We start from the raw sequence: 20,269 nt of genomic DNA on the forward strand, positions 1-20,269 counted from the left end.
GGAATGATTGCAATAAGCCCGCCCTTCCAGTCTGCTGGTATATTTTCTTCATCCTCCCATATTTCCTTGATCAGCTGGTACATTACATGTCATTACAGAACATGACATGGTATAGCATGGTGGTTGAGGTTTCAGCCTGAAGGGCCTCCGCTGGGATGTCGTCTGGTTCTGCTGCTTTGCCACGTCGTAGTGCCTTGATGGCCTTCCTTACCTCAGATCTTGTTGGGGGGGCACAGTTGATGTTAAGCATGTGTGCTGCTGGTGGAATCTCTATCTCTTGGACAGGGGGTGGTCTATTGAGCAGCTCCCTAAAATGCTCTGTCCATCTTTGATATTGTTCTTCCTTGGTGGTAAGGAGTCGTCCCTGTTTATCACAGATCTGTGTGTTCGTCTGCTTAAACTTTCCAGCCAGTTTCTTGGTGGTCATGTAGAGGTCCTTGAGGTTGTTTTTTTCAGCTGCTTCCTGTGCTTCTTGTGCCAAGGCCTCAATGTACTTCTGTTTGTCACATTTGGCGCTTTTCTTCACCTCCTTGTTTGCTAACCAGTATTCTTTGTGGGCTGCTGCCTTTCTTGCTCGGGTTTTGCATTTGTTTAGTGTGTCCTTTTTTGCCCTCCTCTCTTCTATTCTTTTCAGTGTTTCTGTTGACAACCAGGGTTTGTGTTTCATTGTCTTTTTCCCCAACACTTCTAGGCATGTTTCCTTCCATATGTTTTTCAGGCTGTTCCAGTACTCTTCCACTGGTTGGTGGAGTTCTTGCAGGGCTTGAAACCTGTTCTGTAAGGTGGTTTGATACAGTTCAGTTGTTCCAATGTCCTGGAGGAGCTGTAGGTTGCTGTCAGAGGGGTTGTTGCAGCGCTTTAGCTTAAGTTGGAGTTTTGCAGTCAGTAGGTGGTGGTCTGTCCCGGCATCTGCCTCCCTCTTTACTCGTACATCCAGGAGAGAGTTCCTGAACTTCCTGTTTATACATATGTGGTCGATTTGGTTTTCGGTAGTGTGGTCAGGTGATATCCAGGTGGCTTTGTGGATGGGTTTATGGGGGAAGACAGTCCCTCCTATGACCAGATTGTTGTCAGCGCATACGTCTGCAAATCTCTCCCCATTTTCGTTCATGGTGCCAAGTCCTTGCTTTCCCATAGCCAGCTCGTATCCATTGTTGTCATTTCCCACCTTGGCATTCATGTCGCCCATGAGTAAGAGAAGGTCTTTTTCTTTTCTGGTCTGGAGTAGATGTTGTAGCTGGTTGTAGAAGTTGTTCTTTAGTTCCTCATCAGTACTGTTGGTGGGTGCATAGCACTGGATGATTTGAAGGTTGATTCTTTTATGGGTGGTTTTGAATCTTGCAGTGATGATTCTTGAGTTGATGGGCTCCCAGCTGATGAGGGCCCTCTGTGCTTCTTTGGAAAGCATAAATGCCACTCCCTCCGTGTGTGGTGCTTTTTCATCTGCGTGTCCAGAGTAGAGTATGGACTCACCACTGACCAATTTGACTTCTCCTGTCTGGAGCCATCTGGTTTCGCACAGGCCGAGGATAGAAACCCTGTATCTCCTCATCTCGTCTGCGATGACTGTCGTCTTCCCTGCTGTGAACATGGTCCTGATGTTCCAGGTTGCGATGTTGGTAGGTTGCCTAGGGGATAGAAGATTCCGACGCACCCTCTCCATCTGGTTTTCAGTATCCGTCTTCATTGTCTCTTTAGCTTGCATGCCCGAAGAGAGAGGAGAGAAGAAGCGTGTCACTTGCTCAAAATGGATAGTTCATTCCCCAAAAGCAAGTATTTATGTCAATGAAAGTGTCAGAGACATCAAGGTGAAAAGTCCTGACACCATGTTTATTAACAAGAAAGTCAAATGGCTTGGTCATGTTTTCATAATGACACTTTACTCTGTTAATGTTTTCCAATGTAAAAAAGTCAGATCTTGGTGACGCTACCTAAAAATGCTCAAGACAGCACTTTATACTATTAGCACAGCCATTTGAAAACTACAGTAAAGTTACACATTACTGTATTTAGTGATGTAACTGAGTACAACACACTGAATATGTATGTTTCATATTTTTACTGCATATGCTCTTTGCAATCTAATTTGTTTACAGCATTGTCAAAAGGAAAAAACACCCTTATTTACAACAAACATAAAGTCCCTTTGGGTAGAGCTGTGACAATACTGTGTCACAGTGTTGTAGAAATGCTCCACACTATGTCCTGCTTGGTTCATACATGTTGTAAAGTGTTTATGGTTTTATGGGATTCAGCTCTGAGTGATTGTAGGGAAGTGGCTTATCATTGGTTCAACTAATGCTTCACACAGCCCTTCTCATCAGTGAAAGCTGAGGTTCACCTGAGAGAAATTGTTCAATTTCAGAGACATTTTCAGTAAAATATAAAGATTTAAAATAATGTATAAAATTAGCTTGACAGATTTTGACAGCTAGTTCAACATTTTTGTATGTAATGACTCAAACAATGAAATGAGGACTATTAGTTTGATATGGAATGACTATTCAGCCTTCACAAGTATAGTTAATTTTGACTGACATGACATAAGCGAATGATAATGTTATAAAACAGCAGAGAGTTGTATGAAAGCACTTGATGCATGTCCAAAAGCATTTGCAATTAGTTGTAAGGAATGAGAAAGTGCTGCTATGATGAGCACAAATGACTAAATGTTGTGGAGGCTGAACTAACTGTTGTGCAAATGTAAAGAGCGATGTGAGAAATGCACCAAAGCGACTGAGAAAAACTGTATTTGCCTCTAAAATGAAGTGGAGTTAACGTATAAAGCTCCACAAGATGGAAATACTCTGCTACAAGTATAGCAGTAAAGTAAAGTATCTGAGTAAATGTACTGAGCGAGCCTACATCCCACCACTGCAGGCTAGCAATATCATCTCCCCTCATTTAGAGAATCCACATATCTTTTTGTACAACTCATATGTTTACAAAAAAAAGTTCTGGTTCATATCAAATGAATAATCCTTCCCACTCAAATAAAAATAACTAAAATTGCATATTTAGAAATAAAATACCCTAAACACTGCACAAGAGGGCAAAACTTGTTATGGATTTGTCAACTCTTTGTTGTTATCGACATGTCGATGTCCACAGCTTGACCATATTCTTAGTGAAGACAAAAAGAAAAAAGGAAAATCCCACCAAGCTGAAACATTTTAAACTCACTGGATGAGTCTTCTGTCAATAATGGATTGCCCCTCAGACAGCCTGAGTCTGCCACTGGTAAAAAATAAAAACAAGTAAAAATAACGACTGTATATTGGCTGTATTTATTTGGACTTTTAGTTTAAAACATGTGTACCTTTACAAGCCTCTGACACAACAGTTACTGGCTCCTTAGCAAAGAAAGACATTAATCTCTAAAATGTGTAAGGGACTATAGCCTCTAGCTCAGCCTGACCAGAGAGAGACAGAGACCTGCTGGAACACACATGGACTAGTAGGCTGAATGTGTCCGTGAGGACTCAGGGTCCACTGTCAAATAAACTGCTAATTGCTTGAGGGGTCTCCTGTGCACACTCTGAGTCATTTCTGCACATTTTCTAAAAGAAAATAAGCTGAATTACAAACATTGTGTATTCATTTACTGTTTATTTTTGCTTAATGATGATATGGTGACAAAAACGATGAAATTAATTACTTGACATTTACCTTTTTTCCTTTTTCTTTGTATATTAGAGTTATTTTCCTTGCTACTTGATAAGTTATAATAAAAAAAAGTACAATAAATGTAGGCTTGGCCTGTGCTTTGGATTTAGCCAATGGAGTTGTGTTGATAAACCTCCATGAGGTGATTGGTGGCTTCAAGGCCAACAGGACAGAGTGAACACATTTAAAAAGCCCCACAGTTACACCAGGAGGACACTTCTACCACTGAAGACATGGCTGGCATGACGTGCCTTCTCCTTTTGCTGTGGGCCGGTGAGTACCCAACTGTTGTTTACATATGTCTGCAGCTTTACCATTCTATATGCTTTAAGATAGATGATTGATTTAAATAACTTTGAGTTGAGTTTAGCAATCAAACATGTCGTTTAGGGATCGTTTATGTATTCTGTTGCCTTTTCTGAGTTTTAAATGGATAAGTAGTAACATTTTAAAAAACTATTTCAGGTAACGCTTTATATTAAGGTCCTTAATAACCATTAATTAACAAGTAATAAGGCATTGTTCTCGCTTTAGATCCCTTAACCTGCAAAAAGCGTAGTTAACTGTTAACAAGTGCATAGTTAACTTATAATAGATGAGCAATAAAGTATATTTTAATATCAATAAGAAAACAAAATATTAATAAAGGCATGGCAAAGACATAATGGGTGGATTATGGGTGTTTGTTTGTTTCTGTTATGAAGAATTATAAGATACTCATGAGGATTTTATTAATGTTCTTAATATAAATCTCTTATAGCCTGCTATTAACTGTATTAAAAAGCCATTATTAACACTTATATAGGCTTATAAACACACAGTAATGTTAATAAGCATCTTGTAAGGACTTACAAGGGCCTTATTGCTTGTCAATTAATGGTTATTACAAGGACCTTAATATAAAGCGTTACCCTATTTCAAACCAATAATGTCCAATAATATCCAGGCAGCTGGACAACAAATGTCTCTTAACGAGCAATTCTTGGCATCTATAGCTTTTTCCCATCTTTCAAATTAAAAAGTAAAATGTGCAAAAGTGAGAGTCTGAACACCTAATTAAATATATATTTCAAAGACAACAGTAATACATATTGTAATGTAATGGTGTTAGTGTTAGATTTAGATTTAGATTGCTGTATTCTGAGCACCAAGGTGTTGCTCTTTGGCAGTGGTGGAAAAAGTATTCAGATCCCTAACTTAAATAAATATACATATAGGCCTTCCACTCTGTGAAATTACTTCACTTCACTGTCATTTGACATACAAGACCATTAAGCAATTAAAAGAAATTGCTTCTTGCTGCTTCTAAGAGTATTGGGATCTTGTCCTTACTTATAAGATATATCCACACATGTATGCCTGTTGTAATGCATTGGCTGGATACGTTTTGATCATATGTGAAGAAACTCTCTCTCTCTCTCACACACACACACACACACACACACACACACACACCCACACCCACACCCACACACACACACACACACACATACACACTCCACTACAGCTAAAAATCCTGCATTCAAAACTTACTGAAGTAAAAGTACAAAAGTATATAGAATAAGTACATTATTAGATTATTATTACTGATGCATTTATGTATGCATTTTAGTTAATATACTGTTATAAGGTTTCATTAAAAAATCTAATATCTTAAAATATATCATGCTTTTTAGGTTAAATTTTGACCTGAAAAGTAACTAAAGCTGGCAGCTAAATGTAGTGGAGTGAAAAGTACAATATTTGCCTCTAAATGTAGTGGAGGAGAAGTATAAAGTTACATAAAATGGAAAGTACAAGTACCCCAATATTGTACTTAAGTACAGTACTTGAGTAAATGTACTTAGTTACATTCCACCACTGCTCTTTGGCAATAGTGTTCTGGTGCAAGAGTTGATCCTGAGAACTGTGTCTAGTATTTTAAATGTGTCATTAAGTGTTGTGCTGTGCTTCATATTAGTAAAGACAAACAGCTTCATAAGAATGAAGTGGGTATATAAAACAGTTCACTGTGTATATTGATAATTGTCTGAAGAATGAATTAGCTGCAACAGCCACGTTTCTAACTCACATGGTGGAGGACTTGATCTTTCAGGAGTCACAGTGAGCACAGTGGTGGATCTGCAGAAAAGAATCATTGGAGGAAAGGATTGTGACCGTGGATACCATGTGAAGTTGCATAGAGCGGATCCTGACAGCATCTGTGGAGGCTCTCTGATCAGCAACCAATGGATTCTGACTGCAGGACACTGTTGGACCGACGGAGGGTGAGAAGATTACAGTTTGGCTTTTGAGTTCAATTAGAATTTACACTACCGCTCAAAAGTTTGGGGTCACTTAGAAATGTCCTTGTTTTTTTTAAAGGAAAGAACTTTAAAAAAACAAAACAAAACAGACGTACAGTCTAGACATTGTTAATGTGGTAAATGACTATTAAAGCTGGAAACGGCTGATTTCTTATGGAATATCTATTATATATTGTCAGCAACCATCACTCCTGTGTTCCAGTGGCACATTGTGTTAATCCACATTTATAGTGTTAAAAGGCTCATTGATCATTAAAACACCTGAGCATTATGTTAGCACAGCTGAAAACTGTTCTGTGCTGATTTGAGAAGCAATAAAATGATCCATCCTCAGGCTGGTTGAGTATCTAGAGGTACAGTTGGAGATTTGTTCAGGTTAAAATTATTTTTCTTACCCATGTCAATGTCTTTACTATATTTTCAATAAATTTTGTAACTCATTTCTTGAATAATGCAGATTGTTTTAATGGAAATCAGAGTGTATATTATTTAAAAGCAAACACTACTGTTTTGGTGTTAATCTATAGTGTTGTAGCATTCTGTATGTTCATGCTAATGAATTACTGACTTTTAGTAATAAAATATAGTCTAATTCAGTTTAACCTCTTCTTATAGGACTTGGAAAGTATATTTAGGTGGCAACGAAGTGCAAATCAGTGAATCCAAGAAATATACAGTGGACACAAAGGACCATGACATCATCCTTCTGAAGCTAAGTGCCACTACTACCACTCCACACGTAAACCTCCCTGGCCCTGACAACTGTAAAAATACTCCAGAAAAAGTGGAGGTTGCAGGTTACGGATCAACAGCTACAGACTCTGGCAATAAAAGACGTAAGAGCTTGAGCTTGTTTATTCATTTATTTAGTTTTTTAACTATTTTTTTATTCAACACATTCAGATAACAATACATACAACATATAACAAATAACAAGGAGGAGGATGCATTGATTCAATATATATTAATGAATGAATGAATGACTATAGTTCTGGCATTGTTCATGTCAATGGTGCCCATCTATCAGTAAACCTTCCCATTTTCAGCTGTTGTTATCTTGCTGTGATTTTTTCCATGTTATAGACATGTTTTACCCTTATTAATGGAGGATCTGGCTTTAGCCAGGAGGTTCTTATTTTCTTTTTGGCTATTAAAAGCATAATTCTTAATAAGGAAATAAAGCCTCGATCTGTCATATTCTCCAGAATTATTCCCAAAATAAACAGTGCTGGGTCTACAGGTAAGGTAATGCCCAAGATCTGCTCAACCTCCCCCTTAACATCCCTCCAAAACTTCTGCAGGGAGCTTGTTTATTTGATTATAACAATTCTCTAAGTTAGTTGTCTTATTTTGGCTGGTATATTTCAGAGCCCTGCTTACAGTGGCAAGACAAAGAAAGCATTCCTGAAAAATCAATATAATTAAACCATTTTTGCACGGCCAATGTAGAGATGTGATCAACACATGCAGGAAACATTTGGTTGAGCTCACTGCTTTAAAATAAGGTATAACTTGTTACAAAAACCAAGGGTTGACTATTGTGACTTTGATGAATATCAGACCACATTTCATGTCTGAATTATGCACAAATGCAGTAAAATCCAAGGGGTTAATTCTTATGATTTCTTGGCACTGTTTTTGCATGAAATTGAGTTTTTTTTATAAACTGTAAAAATGCAACATTATTTTTAAGATTTTCTTAGTATAATCCAGTGGTGAGGAGATTTGTAGTAACAAAACACTTTTTTTCCTACTCTCATGTAGGTTCCGGTCCTGAACATAGATCACCTACTCTCCGATGTGGTGAAATGAAGACTCTCGTTGACTGTGAAAAGGTTAAAAGAGAATTGCTTCATGAGGATCTACACACAGCTCAGCGTGCAGAATTTGAATATTGGCTCTGTGGCCAAAGCGATGACGTGGATATATCTCCAGTGAGTTGGCATGGTTTCTAACTTTATGTCTTATTACAAGTTATAGCATCTTGATAAGTATTTCTATAAATTCTGCAAATGTCTATCTTGAGCAATACATCTCTCCACAGGGTGACTCTGGTGGAGGAGTGGTGCACGGCGGCATAATTTACGGTGTCATTACCGCCAGTGGAAGTCCTAAATATGCCCTTCATCAACCAGCTGCATTTATGGATGTCTGTGTGTACAAACGTTGGATCCAAGAAACTATAAACGGTCCCTAGTATTGGAATACTGTGAAATTGTCTGCCATTAACAGGCATCTCAGTTGATTGGTTAAGTTTAAATGTTCAGCTGTTCTTCAACATGACTGTAGTTTAACAATGTTGAAATAAAATGGAGATGAATTCCAATCATAATTTCACGTTGTTGTTGTTGTTGTTGTTGTTGTTGTTGTTGTTGTTGTTGTTGTTGTTTTATTCGTTCTTAAACCCACAAATAAGTTAGCATGTTAGCACCATGTGGTCAAACCTCTCAAACTCAATGAGGATTTTCAATGGGTTTTTGGTTAGATAGAGTTTTTACGTGTCCTTAAAAGGCGGTTGCAAGTGGCTAAATGAGACTGGTGCTCTGTTCCTTTGGGCAAACTCCACCTACATTGAGTGGACACTCAGCAGGGGAGGAACAAAACATACAAAGAGTCTCTGCAAGGGAGTCCTACCAACATTACACTCTGCAGCTACATGACACTCTCTGTCAGAGCTTTAGAAATGAGCAGCAGTAGTTAACAGTTGAAGAAAAATAGTAAAAAATAATCAAAAATATAATGTCAACAAAAGTTGCCAAGCACTTACGTTGCCAATAACTATAAGCAGCTGTTAAAGTTATTTTACAGATATTCTCTTTAAAAATATGTATGATATCCAGTAAGAAATATATTTCTGTAGAATAACTAAAATATTTTTACTTTAATATGACTGCAAGTGTTTGGCAACTTTTGCTGATAGAATTTTTAAAAAAAATTCTCTTTACATTTTAAAAAAATTAAATATGAAGATTTACTGTAAAAAAGAAATAAAAAAACAACAACCTAAGTTTACCTTAATTTTTGTGTTTATTTTTTCTATTTTTAGATATAATTCACTGTAATTTGACAAAAATCTATAACGCATATTACATGTATGCCTGCATGTGCATTTATCTGTGTTTGTTTTATTGTGAGAGAGGGAGAGAAGGAGTTCCCTCACTCTTGGTGAGTGTACTGTTGGTGTGTTCAAAACCTCATATATAACAGGGAAACATGAGTGAGGACAATATCCTAATACAGAACCCAAAGCAAAAATAAACAGAATACTGATTGTTAAAAGTCAACACAAAGGTCCTTGTGTGAGTCTGTCATTGCTTGAAGAATTCACAGAGTGCGAGTGACATTTCTGCCATGTGACTGGCATGAAACAGGAAGAGTACAAAAACATCCAGGGGTGAAAAAGAAGATTGAAATGATAAAAGATAAAATGCAGATGCTGAAACATTAGACATATTCCAGGAATGGCAAAAGACCAGCTACATAAACCAAACACTGTACACAGGCAGCAGTCATCACCTGAACCATTCTAAGTTTTTCTAGACGGTGAAAAAGAGAAATGTGCTGCCTGTGTGAAATTTTGTATTTTATACAGCCCAATATCACAATTCAAAAATTTGCCTTAGGGGCTTTACAATCAGTGCAGCAAACAACACCCTGTGTCCTTTTCAGCCCTTGCTTCAAATAATGAAAAAACTGTCCCCTAAAAAAACTTAAATGGATAATAAATGTAAGAAACCTGACCTGAATCCAGACATTGTCTGGAGTTCATAAGAGAAAACAGCTTTACTCTTAATAGGCATACATGTGTGGATATATCTTATAATACTATATAAGTTAGGACAAGATCCCATTATTGTTAGAAGCAGCAAGAAGCAAAATATATAATAATAAAACACGATTACCCTGTTAAATGACCAGCAATTTCAAAAAGTCAGGCCACACAAAGGTCCATGTGTAAAATAAAACTGAGATAATGACTTTTAAAATGACTTTTGAATACATTCATCTCAAGAGCAGCTAGCTGTGCTGAAGTCTATGAAAATCCTTTTAAGATCAACAACAATTGTCCAACTTGATAATTCAATTGATTTTGCATGTTGATACACACACACACACACACACACACACACACACATATTGTAAAATGACAAAGGGACTTAAAATAACAACCTGCTCTTCTTTCCACAATAATCACTATTCTTATGCGTGGTTGTCATTTGAAATAAATTTGGTTCAAAATTATTATTTCACATTGTTGTTGTTTTTTTGCTTTAATGTTGCATAAAGACATTTTCTACACAATTTAAATCTCCACAAATCTATATATCTGACAATGACATATCATCTCCTTTTGGGTTGTTGTGGCAACCATCAAATATTTCCTTATTTACACATCTAGGTACAGAGAATATTAGCCTTCATTGGAAGTCTGGTTGTGTCCAATACTGATACCCTTCCATGCAAACTTATGGAAGAGAAAGAAAGGAAAGTTCAGCCTTCCCTGTGAAATGATTATTAGGTAAAAGTTCATACAGTTATGTCATAGTGGGCTTTTTATTTGCTATACATTATAAAGGTGTTTTTTGCATTTTGCCACACCGAGAAGAAAACAATAATTTTCCTATTTTACCCCGGCTAAGTTAAAACATATTATTCTGTCCTCACTATTGCATATCTAAGCAAGGCTAGACAGAGAGTGAACAAAAACTCCAATAAAACTGTGTACTTAAGAAGATGTGGCTTTACTAATGTTGTTTCTGTAAAACTGAAGCATACAATACAAACAAATATATCAATTTTCTGCTTACACTGCATACTATAAACAAACACAATGACAATGTAAATATTTACAGCTACAAAATGCTAATTTACTTATTGTGATAGACTAAACAATCACTTTTTAACCGTCCATGAATTCTAACTTTGTTCAAAAGTAAGCTAACATTGCAGGTACGTTTTGAAACATAAATTGCACAATCATTAGCTCAGTACAGACTTCTAACAACGTGTCTAAAAGTTTAACATATGACCAGGATCATACATTCATCAGAAAAGGAACAAATATTTGCATATGTACTTATGGACAAATCAACTCGCACACTCTAAACTGCTCTTTGTTCAACTGAAAAACACACAATAGTATGTGTCTCCAATAAGAAACTCAACACTACCAAATTGTCCACTAGGTGGTAGCAACTGGATGGATCACTGAACAGGGGTCAGCACCTATGGTCAGCACACATATTTTTGAAGGCAGAACTCTCCACTTCAGTCGTACTAACACAGAAAAGTTTCCTGTTTCATGACTGTGCTGTGACTGATTAAAGGTGAAGGGGATTATTATGGCTTTTATTATTGGAGCTATTAACTGTCTCTTCTTTAGAATGGAGATGTATAAAAGTCTTAAACAGGTGAAAAATAAATGACAAATGACACCCAATCTTTGATTAAACTGAAAAACAAATAGCACACTTTGTGTGTGAAGGTGAATTTATTCAGCCAGGAAAGCTAACATAGATTGAATCAAAGATGCAATTGGCTGACCCAGGACTTTCCCCCCCAAAGTAAACAATGTTTGGGGTGTTTTAACTGTGAAATGTCCTGCCATTTCACTCTAATTGCAATTGATCAGTTTCATTTAAATATTCAACTATTTCTGAATCCCTTTAGGATAAAAAATAACAAGTAGATAATTGCCATTCTACAATATGAATGTTTTAAAAATGTTAGTTTACACATTCTTGGTAGCAAACCTGTAAATTCAACTGCATTTTGTTAGACATATTGTAAAATGACAAATGGACAAAAAATAACAACATTGCTCTTCTTTCAACAATACTGATGACGATAAACAATAACACCGGTCTCGGTTATTTTGAAGGATAATTGAATTGAGACATAATTGAGATCAGGGGCATACAACTATGAGATCGCCTCAGTTTATTCCACTTCTCAAATATTGCTCAAATGGTTTTCTCAACTCAACCTCCTTTGTCTTTTTTTTAGCTTATCTCTTGCTCCTAAGGGTCCTTTAGGAGAAGTAATTAAGGAAAAAAAAGGTTCACAGAATGATACGAATGTGAGAAGCTTAAACTGATCTCAAGAGACGAGATTGAGCAACACATGAGCAACTCATTTTTCCTACGGGATATTGTGGGTCAAAATGACTCATCTTGAAGTTAAAAAATATACATGTAGTTAAAAGGTATTTTTTGGTATGAAACTTATTCTGCTTAGCTTAATAAGTGTACTAGTAATATATAAATACAATATAATTGTTTGTTTGTTTGATTTTGTTTTTTTTTACATAGAATTCACTGTATTTGATTTGATTTGACATTCAAGACCATTAAGCAATTGAATAATACTGTAAAACAAACATGTCTGAATGTGTACATTTATTCGTGTGTGTGTGTTTGTGTGTGTGTGTGTGTGTGTGAGAGAGAGAGAGAGAGAGAGAGAGAGAGAGAGAGAGACATAAAGGGTTACTTCACCCATGATCAAAACTTATACAGCCAATGCATAACAACAGGCGTACATGTGTGGATATATCTTATAAGTAAGGACAAGATCCCAATACTGTTAGAAGCAGCAAGAAGCAAAATATATGATAGTAAAAGGAGTAAACAGGTGACAGCCCTGGAGGCTCCGGGACTCATCTTCTACCCTGAACAGAACAGGTGTCTCATGTTCATTTATCAACATCACTCCATAAAAATAAAAATTAAATTAAAAATAATAAAAAAAAATAAAAAATCAGTCATAAAAAACGTTCCATGTATATTAAAAAAAAAGTTTATTATGATAAACGAGTGAATTATCCTCATTGAACCATAATCTGTGAAAGGTGAAGAACACCATTGCACTAGATATTGAATGAAATGGTTAGTAATGGAGTTTATGATAAGATATAAACAATTTTTGTTGGAAATGTTTTTGGCTTCTGACACTTTTGTATGATTAAATGTCTTTGCTGTTCCTGAGACATGAATGTAACAGGAGGGTCAAGCCATTAATATCAGATAGAACATGCACATCCTCCTTGGAGAAGATAGAGATAAAATCACTTGTATGGTGGATGGAAGTCAGCCTGCATGATGTTCGACCAGATCAAAAGATCAAAACTAAATGCTGAATGAATAAATAGTAAATATATAAAAAGAGGGAAAAAAACACATAAAAAAGAATACATTCATATATGTGTTTGGTGTGTGTGTGTGTGTGTGTGTGTGTGTGTGTGAGAGAGAGAGAGAGAGAGAGAGAGAGAGAGAGAGAGAGAGAGAGAGATTTTTTATTTTTTTATTTTTATAACAACACTTTTTCACATACAGTTGAAACACATGTTCATTTACACATGTTTAGTAAAAACGGATCAAGAGGTTTGTATAAAAAACGACATCACTCTAAAAGAGGTGTAAAAAACAGTTGGTCGTCTTCTATGAAACATGAAATCTTATTAAAACACCAGCACATGTCTGAATGTGTACATTTATTCGTCTGTGTGTCTGTGTGTGTGTGTGTGTGTGTGTGTGAGCAAGAGAGAGAGAGAAAGAGAGAAAGAGTTTCTTCACATATGATCAAAACTTATCCAGCCAATGCATAACAACAGGCATACATGTGTGGATATATCTTATAAGTAAGGACAAGATCCCAATACTCTTAGAAGCAGCAAGAAGCAAAATATATGATAGTAAAAGACGATTTCATTGTTAAAAAAGCAGCAGTTTCTAAACGTCAGGCCACACAAAGGTCCCAGTGTAAAATTCAACTAAGATAACATTGATGATATTCAAATTGACTTTTGACTAAAATCACCACACAGACCAGAGCAGAATAATGTGCCAAAGTTTCATTTGTGACAATACGTTGAACTATCACACCATAAGGCAAACAGAGAGTGAGCTCCTCTGTTTTAATAAGCAAATGACATATTTTATTAACTGGTATAAAGGAAGACAGAAGACACAAAGAGCCAGTGATCACACATTTAAAAGCATATATCAATAAAATAATAAAAACCTACCACAATTCACAGAGGTGTGAATCTCTGGTCTGGTGTTTTTGCATCCGAGTCCAGTAAAGTATCTGAGTAAATGTACTGAGCGAGCCTACATCCCACCACTGCAGGCTAGCAATATCATCTCCCCTCATTTCGGGAATCCACATATCTTTTTTGTACAATTCATATGTTTACAAAAAAAAGTTCTGCTTCGTATAAAATGAATAATCCTTCCCACTCAAATAAAAATAAAAATAACTAAAATTGCATATTTAGAAATAAAATACCCTAAACACTGCACAAGAGGGCAAAACTTGTTATGGATTTGTCAACTCTTTGTTGTTATCGACATGTCGATGTCCACAGCTTGACCATATTCTTAGTGAAGACAAAAAGAAAAAAGGAAAATCCCACCAAGCTGAAACATTTTAAACTCACTGGATGAGTCTTCTGTCAATAATGGCTTGCCCTCAGACAGCCTGAGTCTGCCACTGGTAAAAAATAAAAACAAGTAAAATTAACGACTGTATATTGGCTGTATTTATGTGGACTTTTAGTTTAAAACGTGTGTACCTTTACAACCCAACAGCCTCTGACACAACAGTTACTGGCTCCTTAGCAAAGAAAGACATTAATCTCTAAAATGTGTAAGGGACTATAGCCTCTAGCTCAGCCTGACCAGAGAGAGACAGAGACCTGCTGGAACACACATGGACTAGTAGGCTGAATGTGTCCGTGAGGACTCAGGGTCCACTGTCAAATAAACTGCTAATTGCTTGAGGGGTCTCCTGTGCACACTCTGAGTCATTTCTGCACATTTTCTAAAAGAAAATAAGCTGAATTACAAACCTTGTGTATTCTTTTCCTGTTTCTTTTTTCTTAATGATGATATGGTGAAAAAAACGATGAAATGAATTACTTGACATTTACCTTTTTTCCTTTTTCTTTGTACATTAGAGTTATTTTCCTTGCTACTTGATAAGTTATAATAAAAAAAAGTACAATAAATGTAGGCTTGGCCTGTGCTTTGGATTTAGCCAATGGAGTTGTGTTGATAAACCTCCATGAGGTGATTGGTGGCTTCAAGGCCAACAGGACAGAGTGAACACATTTAAAAAGCCCCACAGTTACACCAGGAGGACACTTCTACCACTGAAGACATGGCTGCCATGACGTGCCTTCTCCTTTTGCTGTGGGCCGGTGAGTACCCAACTGTTGTTTACATATGTCTGCAGCTTTACCATTCTATATGCTTTAAGATAGATGATTGATTTAAATAACTTTGAGTTGAGTTTAGCAATCAAACATGTCGTTTAGGGATCGTTTATGTATTCTGTTGCCTTTTCTGAGTTTTAAATGGATAAGTAGTAACATTTTAAAAAACTATTTCAGGTAACGCTTTATATTAAGGTCCTTAATAACCATTAATTAACAAGTAATAAGGCATTGTTCTCGCTTTAGATCCCTTAACCTGCAAAAAGCGTAGTTAACTGTTAACAAGTGCATAGTTAACTTATAATAGATGAGCAATAAAGTATATTTTAATATCAATAAGCAAACAAAATATTGATAAAGGCATGGCAAAGACAAAATGGGTGGATTATGGGTGTTTGTTTGTTTCTATTATGAAGAATTATAAGATACTCATGAGAATTTTATTAATGTTCTTAATATAAATCTCTTATAGCCTGCTATTAACTGTATTATAATGCCATTATTAACACTTATATAGGCTTATAAACACACAGTAATGTTAATAAGCATCTTGTAAGGACTTACAAGGGCCTTATTACTTGTCAATTAATGGTTATTACAAGGACCTTAATATAAAGCGTTACCCTATTTCAAACCAATAATGTCCAATAATATCCAGGCAGCTGGACAACAAATGTCTCTTAACGAGCATTCTTGACATCTATAGCTTTTTCCCATCTTTCAAATTAAAAAGTAAAATGTTCAAAAGTGAGAGTCTGAACACCTAATTAAAATATATTTCAAAGACATCAGTAATACATATTGTAATGTAATGGTGTTAGTGTTAGATTGAGATTTAGATTGCTGTATTCTGAGCACCAAGGTGTTGCTCTTTGGCAGTGGTGGAAAAAATATTCAGATCCCTAACTTAAATAAATATACATATAGGCCTTCCACTCTGTGAAATTACTTCACTTCACTGTCATTTGACATACAAGACCATTAAGCAATTAAAAGAAATTGCTCTCTCTCTCTCTCTCTCTCTTAAATCCTGCATTCAAAACTTACTGAAGTAAAAGTACAAAAGTATATATAATAAGTATATTATTAGATTATTATTACTGATGCATTTATGTATGCATTTTAGTTAATATACTGTTATAAGGTTTCATTAAAAAATCTAAAAATCTCTTAAAATGTATCATGCTTTTTAGGTTAAATTTTGACCTGAAAAGTAACTAAAGCTGGCAGCTAAATGTAGTGGAGTGAAAAGTACAATATTTGCCTCTAAATGTAGTGGAGGAGAAGTATAAAGTTACATAAAATGGAAAGTACAAGTACCCCAATATTGTACTTAAGTACAGTACTTGGGTAAATGTACTTAGTTACATTCCACCACTGCTCTTTGGCAATAGTGTTCTGGTGCAAGAGTTGATCCTGAGAACTGTGTCTAGTATTTTAAATGTGTCATTAAGTGTTGTGCTGTGCTTCATATTAGTAAAGACAAACAGCTTCATAAGAATGAACTGGGTATATAAAACAGTTCACTGTGTATATTGATAACTGTCTGAAGAATGAATTAGCTGCAATAGCCACGTTTCTAACTCACATGGTGGAGGACTTGATCTTTCAGGAGTCACAGTGAGCACAGTGGTGGATCTGCAGAAAAGAATCATTGGAGGACATGATTGTAGCCGTGGATACCATGTGAAGTTGCATAGAGCGGATCCTGACAGCATCTGTGGAGGCTCTCTGATCAACAACCAATGGATTCTGACTGCAAAACACTGTTGGACCGGAGGGTGAGAAGATTACAGTTTGGCTTTTGAGTTCAATTAGAATTTACACTACCGCTCAAAAGTTTGGGGTCACTTAGAAATGTCCTTGTTTTTTTTAAAGGAAAGAACTTTAAAAAAACAAAAAAAAAAACAGACGTACAGTCTAGACATTGTTAATGTGGTAAATGACTATTAAAGCTGGAAACGGCTGATTTCTTATGGAATATCTATTATATATTGTCAGCAACCATCACTCCTGTGTTCCAGTGGCACATTGTGTTAATCCACATTTATAGTGTTAAAAGGCTCATTGATCATTAAAACACCTGAGCATTATGTTAGCACAGCTGAAAACTGTTCTGTGCTGATTTGAGAAGCAATAAAATGATCCATCCTCAGGCTGGTTGAGTATCTAGAGGTACAGTTGGAGATTTGTTCAGGTTAAAATTATTTTTCTTACCCATGTCAATGTCTTTACTATATTTTCAATTAATTTTGTAACTCATTTCTTGAATAATGCAGATTGTTTTAATGGAAATCAGAGTGTATATTATTTAAAAGCAAACACTACTGTTTTGGTGTTAAACTATAGTGTTGTAGCATTCTGTATGTTCATGCTAATGAATTACTGACTTTTAGTAATAAAATATAGTCTAATTCAGTTTAACCTCTTCTTATAGGACTTGGAAAGCGTATTTAGGTGGCAACGAAGTGCAAATCAGTACATCCAAGAAATATACAGAGGATGAAAAGGACCATGACATCATCCTTCTGAAGCTAAGTGCCACTACTACCACTCCACACGTAAACCTCCCTGGCCCTGACAACTGTAAAAAAACTCCAGAAAAAGTGGAGGTTGCAGGTTATGGAGCAAAAGATACAGCCACTGGCAATGAAAGACGTAAGAGCTTGAGCTTGTTTATTCATTTATTTATTTTTTAAACTATTTCTTTATTCAACACATTCAGACAACAATAGATACAACAGATAACAAATAACAAGGAGAATGATGCATTGATTTAATATATATTAATGAATGAATGAATGAATGAATGAATGACTATAGTTCTGGCATTGTTCGTGTCAATGGTGCCCATCTATCAGTAAACTTTCCCATTTTCAGCTGTTGTATTATTAATGGAGGATCTGGCTTTAGCCAGGAGGTTCATATTGTCTTTTTGGCTATTAAAAGCATAATTCTTAATAAGGAAATAAAGCATCATCTGTCATATTCTCCGGAATTATTTCCAAAATAAACAGTGTTTGGTCTACAGGTAAGGTAATGCCAAATATCTGCTGAACATCCCTCCAAAACTTCTGCAGGGAGCTTGTTTATTTGATTATAACAATTCTCTAAGTTAGTTGTCTTATTTTGGCTGGTATATTTCACAGCCCTGCTTACAGTGGCAAGACAAAGAAAGCATTCCTGAAAAATCAATATATTTAAACCCTTTTTGCATGGCCAATGTAGAGATGTGAACAACACATGTGGGACACATTTGGTTGAGCTCACTGCTTTAAAATAAGGTATAACTAGTTACAAAAACTACTATTGACTATTGTGACTTTGATGAATATCAGACCACATTTCATGTCTGAATTATGCACAAATGCAGGAAAATCCAAGGGGTTAATTCTTATGATTTCTTGGCACTGTTTTTGCATGAAATTGAGGTTTTTTTTATATAAACTGTAAAAATGCAACAACATTACTTTTAAGATTTTCTTAGTATAATCCAGTGGTGAGGAGATTTATTTAATTTTGTGTTCAACACAAAGTGTACAGCGATGAAGCTTTTTGTAGTAACAAAACACTATTTTTCCTACTCTCATGTAGTTTTAGGTCCTGAACATAGATCAACTACTCTCCAATGTGGTGAAATGAAGACTCTCGTTGACTGTGAAACGTATCAAGGCCGTTTGAGTCAGAATAAACCAGGGGCAGTTGAACATATGAAACATGAACATCTGCTCTGTGCCGAAAGCAAACCAGTGGATATATCTAAAGTGAGTTGGCATGGTTTCTAACCTTATGTCTTATTACAAGTTATACCATCTTGATAAGTATTTCTATAAATTCTGCAAATGTCTATCTTGAGCAATACATCTCTCCACAGGGTGACTCTGGTGGAGGAGCGGTGCACGATGGCATAATTTACGGTGTCATTGTCAACAGTTCAGACGATGAATATGCCCTTAAAGGACCAGCTGCATTTATGGATGTCTGTAATAAGAAATACAGAGATTGGATCCAAGAAACTATAAACGGTCCCTAGTATTGGAATACTGTGAAATTGTCTGCCATTAACAGGCATTTCAGTTGATTGGTTAAGTTTAAATGTTCAGCTGTTCTTCAACATGACTGTAGTTTAACAAAGTTGAAATAAAATGAAGATGAATTCCAATCATAATTTCACGTTGTTGTTGTTGTTATTGTTGTTGTTGTTGTTGTTGTTGTTGTTGTTGTTGTTGTTGTTGTTGTGGTTGTTGTTGTTGTTGTTGTTGTTGTTTTATTCATTCTTAAGCCCGCAAATAAGTTAGCATGTTAGCACCATGTGGTCAAACCTCTCAAACTCAATGAGGATTTTCAATGGGTTTTTGGTTAGATAGAGTTTTTACGTGTCCTTAAAAGGCGGTTGCTACCAAGTGGCTAAATGAGATTACAGTGGTGCTCTGTTCCTGTGGGCAAACTCCACCTACATTGAGTGGACACTCAGCAGGGGAGGAACAAAACATACAAAGAGTCTCTGCAAGGGAGTCCTACCAACATTACACTCTGCAGCTACATGACACTCTCTGTCAGAGCTTTAGAAATGAGCAGCAGTAGTTAACAGTTGAAGAAAAATAGTAAAAAATAAACATAAATATATTGTCAGCAAAAGTTGCCAAGCACTTACATCATATAACTGTAAACAGCTGTTAAAGTTATTTTACAGATATTCTCTTTAAAAATATGTATGATATCCAGTAAGAAATATATTTCTGTAGAATAACTAAAATGTTTTCACTTTAATATGACTGCAAGTGTTTGGCAACTTTTGCTGATAGAATTTTTAATTTTTTTTCTCTTTACATTTAAAAAAAATTAAATATGAAGATTTACTGTAAAAAAATAAATAAAAAACAACAACCTAAGTTTACCTTAATTTTTGTGTTTATTTTTTCTATTTTTAGATATAATTCACTGTAATTTGACAAAAATCTATAACGCATATTACATGTATGCCTGCTTGTGCATTTATCTGAGTTTGTTTTATTGTGACAGAGGGAGAGAAGGAGTTCCCTCACTCTTGGTGAGTGTACTGTTGGTGTGTTCAAAACCTCAT

General features: G+C 35.7%; 2 protein-coding genes across 2 annotated transcripts; both read left to right on the forward strand.

Annotated features, from left to right (window-relative positions):
- Positions 1-3,899: 3,899 nt before the first annotated feature.
- On the forward strand, positions 3,900-8,309 carry LOC131991569 (trypsin-4-like). The gene is made up of 5 exons (XM_059357033.1): positions 3,900-3,939; positions 5,762-5,933; positions 6,588-6,808; positions 7,737-7,906; positions 8,017-8,309. The coding sequence occupies exons 1-5, from the start codon at positions 3,900-3,902 to the stop codon at positions 8,167-8,169; spliced, it is 756 nt and encodes a 251-aa protein (XP_059213016.1). The 3' UTR covers positions 8,170-8,309.
- A 6,822-nt stretch (positions 8,310-15,131) lies between these two features.
- Positions 15,132-19,368, forward strand: LOC131991355 (serine protease 1-like). The gene is made up of 5 exons (XM_059356740.1): positions 15,132-15,171; positions 16,799-16,967; positions 17,624-17,844; positions 18,781-18,950; positions 19,061-19,368. Exons 1-5 carry the CDS (start codon positions 15,132-15,134, stop codon positions 19,217-19,219), a joined length of 759 nt encoding a protein of 252 aa, XP_059212723.1. The 3' UTR covers positions 19,220-19,368.
- The last annotated feature ends 901 nt before the right edge of the window (positions 19,369-20,269 follow it).

The sequence above is a fragment of the Centropristis striata genome, chromosome 18 (assembly GCF_030273125.1).
Source record: "Centropristis striata isolate RG_2023a ecotype Rhode Island chromosome 18, C.striata_1.0, whole genome shotgun sequence".
NCBI lineage: Eukaryota > Metazoa > Chordata > Actinopteri > Perciformes > Serranidae > Centropristis > Centropristis striata.